This window comes from Haematobia irritans, chromosome 1 (genome assembly GCF_050003625.1).
Source record: "Haematobia irritans isolate KBUSLIRL chromosome 1, ASM5000362v1, whole genome shotgun sequence".
In the NCBI taxonomy this organism is placed as follows: domain Eukaryota; kingdom Metazoa; phylum Arthropoda; class Insecta; order Diptera; family Muscidae; genus Haematobia; species Haematobia irritans.
In genome coordinates this window covers 237,044,182-237,051,557 of record NC_134397.1, presented here as the reverse complement: position 1 = coordinate 237,051,557, position 7,376 = coordinate 237,044,182, and the positions used below count along the sequence as shown (strand labels likewise).

The 7,376-nt window shown below is 30.1% G+C and overlaps 1 protein-coding gene across 1 annotated transcript; it reads right to left on the bottom strand.

The window, feature by feature from the left end:
• Positions 1–442: 442 nt before the first annotated feature.
• Positions 443–3,451, bottom strand: LOC142235287 (juvenile hormone esterase-like). Its single transcript, XM_075306562.1, has 5 exons — positions 2,538–3,451; positions 1,283–1,493; positions 897–1,220; positions 709–841; positions 443–640 (listed from the first exon to the last, which is right to left on the bottom strand). The coding sequence occupies exons 1-5, from the start codon at positions 3,354–3,356 to the stop codon at positions 457–459; spliced, it is 1,671 nt and encodes a 556-aa protein (XP_075162677.1). The 5' UTR covers positions 3,357–3,451; the 3' UTR covers positions 443–456.
• Between the last annotated feature and the right edge of the window lie 3,925 nt (positions 3,452–7,376).

Below are 7,376 nucleotides of genomic sequence, written 5' to 3'. Positions count from 1 at the left end.
AATAATACGTGCGGCAAAAATACAGATACATTTCTTAAGGGTAGCAAAAATTTCGCTAGAGCTGTATACTGGACTATAACCATAAATTCGACTTTCAGGAAAATACGATTACTTTTGAATTTTCTACTTTCGAAAAGTCGACATCAACTTTTGCGATTATTGGAAAGTCAACTTTTGACGTTGCGACTTTCGATTTTTGATGAGTTGTCAGCATAATTAGAACTACAACACAATCGCTTTTAAAAACAAAATCGATTTCTCGATTTTTTCGTAGATATTCCACTGATAGATTTTAGTCATTATCAAAAGTCGATTCTACGATTTAACTCGATTGAAAAAATTACATTTCAAGTAGCTGATTTTAAGGATTATAAAAAGTCGATTTTCGTCTTTTGTATTGCTACAAGAAAATAAAATTTCTAAATAACTAAAACAGTTCTCATTTATACACCATTATCATTGACAATTTATTACATCACTCACAGGAAATGTTCGATCCCACAATTGCATACGTTCTGGGTATATATCACCCATTTTAACATTTAAACCCCTACCGATTTCCAAATACTGTTTATTTTTATCATCATACAAAGGCCATTTCAAAGAGGAGATATATTCATCGGAAGAATTTTCAGGATTACTGAAGAAATAAAAACGTAAGTTTTAATATATTTTATATTTTCAAATTAGCTTTTAATTTGTTCATACCTCTTTTTTGCAAATTCATACCACATTCTAGTTAACCTTTCAATCGTATTATTTTCTTGATCAGTTTTTGTAAACATTGGAGTCATAAGAGGAACGTAAAACAAGTACAAGAGCTCATCATGATGCATTGCTCCTTCAAGAAATGAAAATATATACAGTGAAATTTATAATGTTGATTTTACACTTACCCAGTGTTTGATTAGTATCGGGATTCTTGAAATGGCTGTAACGTCCTTTATAGGTGAATAAGTACGTATAAACTGGAGTATGTTTTGAGACCATTTTCAGAAAACGATGATAGGCAAAAATAATCAAACCATCACTGTATAATTCACCAAATGCCATTGTTGATTGTGGATACTCGATGGAAGAGTTTTTAAAATAGAAACTATACAAAGCTTTACTGATGTTCTGAGATTTTGGTGAATCGGCTTCGTACAGAAAGTAAAGTGGGGTATTCTTTTCAAATTCCAGACTAAAAAGGGGACGTGTATTCTCATCACGAAGAGTATCTATAAAGTGAAATATTTAAATACAATCGATTTATATATATATTTTTTTAATTTATACTTACAATGAGCCAAATAGTAGAATTCATATTGGGTTACACCCATGATTATGGGTACCTTGTAGAAATTACCATTTATCATAGTTTTATAGGGATCTTCTACAAGAAAACGTTCTTGACCAAAATCGGGTTCTACTACTGGCAACCAATTGTAAACGGGATTCCAATTAGAATAAAACATATCGGCTGTGGTGTTTACAAAGTCCATCATGGGTTTCTGGAAATTAGGCAGGAAATAAATGCTACATCATTTAGAGCAAGTTATATTGTAAGTGTTAATCCCGATAAGCATCTCTTTTGTTGCATGTCGATCAGGCAGTTCTGTCATGTGTTTGTTATAGCCTGGTATGTAACTCTAGCGAAAATTTTGTTTGTAAACCTATAACACTTTTTTGCCATGTATATCTTAGGGCAACAACGTTTTGTAGAATTTTCGGTAGCAAAAGTTTCATTTTCATTTTTGGTTTCATTAGACTTGCATATCGGCCTTTAGCATTGTTGGTTTCGTTAAAGTTGCATACCGGCCTTTTGCACGAAAAATTCATTTGCGTGCCAATAACACAGTGGTCAAAGACCAGTATGTAGCTCTAGCGGAAATTTCGTTTGCGTGCCAATAACACAGTTTTTTTATGGGAGCAAAATGTAAACAATCGATAAGAAGGCCTCACCGAATTTTCATTAGTAACTATAGCAAAACATTTCTTATGAGTTCTTATGAGCACGATTAAAATCGAGAGCGTTATTAAACTCTTAACATCCCAGATGTCACTAAAATTGTAAATGAATTCAACTCGTAATCGATTTATGTCCGTGGGATGGATTATATCGTGAGCGTATTTTTCCGAAATTCGTTACTCACGCTCACGCACGACATTTGTTTTGTTAATCACGCACACTCACGCCGTTGCCATCAGCGTGAGTCACGACAATTTCGTTTCACGTGCACACCTCTAGTACATACCTGCATATATGGGGAAAAATAAACACCGATAATACCGTTGTAACTAAAATGTCTATAATAAAAATATCGATATATGCCTTATGGATATTGAAAAATTCTGCTAGCGACCTGTCGTGATTTGTCAAAGTTAAAACGTAAAATGTCGATAACAAAGTCTAATAAATGTTTAATAACCGAAATAGTTAATTATTCCTTTAGGGAAGAAATTTCTTCATCAGATTTTACTTATTTTTCTACGATATGTCTTTAAATTGATACCTCCCGTAATGCTTATAGACGTATTTTTTAAATGAAACTTACCCCCTGGAGGCACTTTACCATGTCCTGAATTGGTGAAAGGGGACACTTCAAAAGCTTTGCTTGTTTCTCAGCCAATTGTTTTTGATTGCTGTCATAACGAAATTGAGCCAATGGTGAGGCACTTTGCATTATGGCCCGATGAAATAGACCCTTGGACATAGGTGAAATCATATGTAGGCCAATACTAAAACTACCTGCACTATAGCCCCATAAGGTAACCGATTTTGAATCACCTCCAAATTTCTCTATATGAGTTTGTATCCATCGCAAAGCCATTACTTGATCCTTTAGACCCATATTGCCAGTGGCCTCCTGGGTTCCGGTAGCCAAAAATCCCAATGTAGCCAAACGATAATTTAAAGTCACCAATACTATATCACGTTCCATAAAATAGTCGGGTCCAAAAAATCGATTCATTCCGGAACCAGCATAGAAACCACCAGGATGTATGTAAACTATAACCGGATTCAGATGTTTCGTCTCATTTCCCAATGACTTGGTATAAATATTTAAACGCAAACAATCTTCAGATATCCAAGATCTATTTTCAATTTCCTGCGGACACAAAGGACCATCTTGGGTAGCATCATAGACTTTTGGTTTCCAGCTTCTTACAGCTTGTGGACTTTGAAAACGTAATTCACCCACGGGAGCTTCGGCATAGCGAATACCTCTAAATGACCAGAATTTATTGTTGAAACGTGTCTCCACCTGAATGCCCTTTATAGTACCCAGCGAAGTATCCACATTAACTGTTGTCTCCTTGCCATGGCAAAATGTTATCAGCAAAATTCCAAAAACTGTTGAGGTAAGTGACATTGTATGAGCTGCAATTATTTCCAAGAAAACAGCAGCGAGTTGTGTCTAGTCCGTGTCGACTAGAGACTGATTGCTGTTAATTTTTATTTTACAGAGCTTTATTTATAGTCTGTATTGAAGAACAGATGCAACCACAATAAGTTTTCATTTGTATAGTAAATAAGAAATAGCTAAAGTCGGGCGAGGCAAGTTTAATTATAGCCTACATCAAATGAATGAATGAAAATATTTAAGATATATTTTTTCCGATATTTTGATACCCATAAGAAATATGCTAGCGAAAATTTCGTTAGAACGATGTTATGGTTGTTTACATTTTCTTCCATGACAAATACACTCAAATGAGTTTCTTAGACACAGCCGGAACATCTATATTACTCAGCAAAAAAATTGCGAAAAAGGGAGAGTAATCACTTTTTGCTAAAAAGGATTGCAAAATTTGAACATTCGTCCTAACGAAAATTTCGCAGATAAAGTGGCCATTCAATTCTTAAGCTTCCTGTTGGATGCCAATAAGTCAACTTTTCATGTGGTCCGATATGCTTCTCTAGCGGAAAATTTATTTCATTCTTAACGAACATTTCCATAAAAAAATACACAGCAAAAATAAAAAAAATCCAATTAAAGTTTTAATTGAGTTTTAGAAAAAAATCAAATAAAAATTTAATTGATGCAACAAATTTTTTAAGCTTCCTGTTGGATGCCAATAAGTCAATTTTTCATGTGGTCCTTAAAGCCCGATATGCTTCTCTAGCGGAAAATTCATTTAATTCTTAACGAACATTTCCCATAAAAAATACACAGAAAAAAATAAAAAAAAAATCCAATTAAAGTTTTAATTGAGTTTTACAAAATATTCAATAAAAAATTTAATTGATTCAACAAATTTTTTAATTGACACAAAAATAGTATCAAGTCATATTTTAATTGGATAAATTTATTTTAATTGACTTTCAATTAATTTTTTTAATAGATACTATCATTTCTGTGATTTAAGACTTTCAATTAAAAAATTAATTGGATCAATTAATTTCGTGATTGAATAATAATTTTTTTATTGTATGTAAATAGCTATTATCTAGGATAAATTTAGTTTACATGCCGATAATGAAGTTTCGTTATGTGTTTTTTATGGTAGCAAATGTAAATGCACCTCTAGCGGAAATTTCTTATAGGTGCAAAATGTCAACAGTCGATAATAACACTTGGCGGAATTTTAGTTAGCAAATGGAGCTATCCATTGTATATGTGTACCGGAAAATTCGTTAGAAGTACATACTGGCCTTAAGCAATTATATATTATATATATGCCGCACGGACTTTTCGTTATAGGTGCATACCGAATTTACCGACATTTTCGTTTGTGAGCTATTATCGATTCATCTTTTCTTACTGCAAACTGGGCTAAAGCATCTCACGAAATTTCATGTTGAATGCCAATAGTTTTGCCATTTGTTTGTTATGGGAGCAAAATGTAAACCATCGATAATACCGACTTTTCATTAGTAAAAATACCACTACGTGTTTTATGTTTAGTACTACACACAAAAAAAAAAATTCTGATTCAATCACCAAATTAATTGATCCAATTAATTTTTTAATTGAAATGTCTTCAATCACGAAAATGATAGTATCAATCACAGTTTTAATTGGGCATAGAAAAAATTCTTGATTAAAAAGTTAATTGATTTTTGCAGCAAATTTCAATTAATTTTTTAATTGATTCAATTAAAAATTTAATTGATGTTGATTGCAAAACTCAATTAATTTATTAATTAAATAAGGTAACTATTTTTAATTACTTTCTGAATTGGCTTAGAGTTTTTACTTGGATTAACAAATGATTGTTTGAAATACATTTTTAATTAAAAATTAAAAAAGAAATCAGCGCTTTTTTTAACTGAATTAGTCTTCCGAATTTGATTAAAAAGTTAATTGTATCAATTAATTTTTTAATTAAAAATTTTAAAATTTTCAATCATTGACTTAATTAACTTAATGTTTCTATTATGATTAAAAAGTTAATTGTATCAATTAATTTATTAATTGAAAAAAATTTTCAACTTCAATTAACTTTTTAATTGGAAATATTTTGGTGATATTTTGTCTGTGTAAGTTCGTTTCTGCGAAAAACGAATATCTTCATCTATCTCCGTAAATAGGGTCTCAACCCCATGGATGTTAACTTATTTATGCGAAATAATATACCTGCTTATTTTTTCGTGCGAAAAATCCAGGGTTGTCTAAATATGTGTTTGAAAATGCTCAAAACAAAGATTTCGTATTTATTCCGCGCTAACGTTTTTTATATGGAGTATAACAGTTTTTCGTGCGAAAACGTGATCTTAGTACTAGGCTTTATCCGTAAAAATTGGTTACCGGTTTAAGCCTAGTTTTCGCACGAAAAACTGTTATACTATTGTGTAAAAAACGTTTGCGAGGAATAAGTGCGAAATTTTTGTTTTGAGAGATGCAAGTTGCATCATGCAACTCTGAAATTTACGCAGGAAAAACTGTTATACTTTCGCACAAAAAAATCTTATACTCTACACAAAAAAAGTTCGCGCGGAATAAGTGCGAAATTTTTATTTTGAGAGATGCCTCTGAAATTTACACATTCGAAAAATAAACCAATGAGTTTGGAACCCTTTTAACTGTTATACATGCTGATATTCGTTCTTAGCGCTAACGAACTTGCTATTAAGCATTATGCCTAGAAAATTTAAAATTTTAACAACGCTTCACAGAAAACCGAAAGCTTAAATAACAAATTTTCATGTTTTTTTTAGAAACGTTAACCCCAACACAAGTTTTTATTCGCTAGACTATTAATTACCGAAATATAACACCAGAAACAGACTTCTGTTTTTAGCAGATTTTTTCCTAGCTACACTATATGTTTTGCTGATCGTATTCAATAGGTTTTGAGAAACAAACAATATCCGTTGGGTAACATTTTAAATTATAATAATTCTATACAAACAAAATTTTGGCAAAATTTTCTATAGAAATAAAATTTTGGCAAAAATTTCTATAGAAATAAATTTTGAAAAGTTTCTATTAAAAAAAAAAATTTTGCAAAAATTTTCTATAGAAATAAAAATTTGGCAAAATTTTCTATAGAAATAAAATTTTGGCTAAATTTTCTAAAGAAATAAAATGTTGGCAAAATTTTCTATAGAAATAAATTTTTGGCAAAATTTTATATAGAAATAAAATTTTGGCAAAATTTTCTATAGAAATAAAATTTTGGTAAAATTTTCTATAGAAATAAAATTTTGGCAAAATTTTCTATAGAAATAAAATTTTGGCAAAATTTTCTATAGAAATAAAACTTTGCCAAATTTTTCGATAGAAATAAAACTTTGCCAAAATTTTCTATAGAAATAAAATTTTGGCAAAATTTTCTATAGAAATAAAACTTTGCCAACATTTTCTATAGAAATAAAATTTTGCCAAAATTTTCTATAGAAATAAAATTTTGCCAAAATTTTCTATAGAAATAAAATTTTACCAAAATTTTCTATAGAAATGAAATTTTGACAAAATTTTCTATAGAAATAAAATTTTGGCAAAATTTTCTATAGAAATAAAATTTTGGCAAAATTTTCTATAGAAATAAAATTTTGGCAAAATTTTCTATAGAAATAAAATTTTGCCAAATTTTTCTATAGAAATACAATTTTTGCAAAATTTTCTATAGAAATACAATTTTTGCAAAATTTTCTATAGAAATAAAATTTTGACAAAATTTCTTATAGATTTTTTTTTGTAGTTTTTTGGTAGAATTTTCTCTAAATTGTGGTAGACTATTTTTGGTTCGAGTATCAACCGTGATTGTTGTTCGCTGTATCAAATATTAGAAAATGTTAACATCAGTCATTGACTGCTGTTTTTGTCGTCTTTTTTATGAGTGTACGCATTTCTTACGGGTATCAGAAATTTCTATAGAAATGATCAAGGTGACAATTTGCCTATATTTTGAAGGGGAATTTTATTTTACACACACGAATTTACTAT

What these genes read in the sequence shown, in the direction of transcription:
- LOC142235287 (XM_075306562.1), bottom strand. Translation starts at nt 3,356, where the DNA reads ATGTCACTTACCTCAACAGTTTTTGGAATTTTGCTGATAACATTTTGC. An exon ending in TGGTAAAGTGCCTCCAGGGG is followed by an intron (nt 1,494 to 2,537) that starts GTAAGTTTCATT and finishes CCTAATTTCCAG; the next exon opens with AAACCCATGATGGACTTTGT. An exon ending in TATGAATTTGCAAAAAAGAG is followed by an intron (nt 641 to 708) that starts GTATGAACAAAT and finishes TTATTTCTTCAG; the next exon opens with TAATCCTGAAAATTCTTCCG.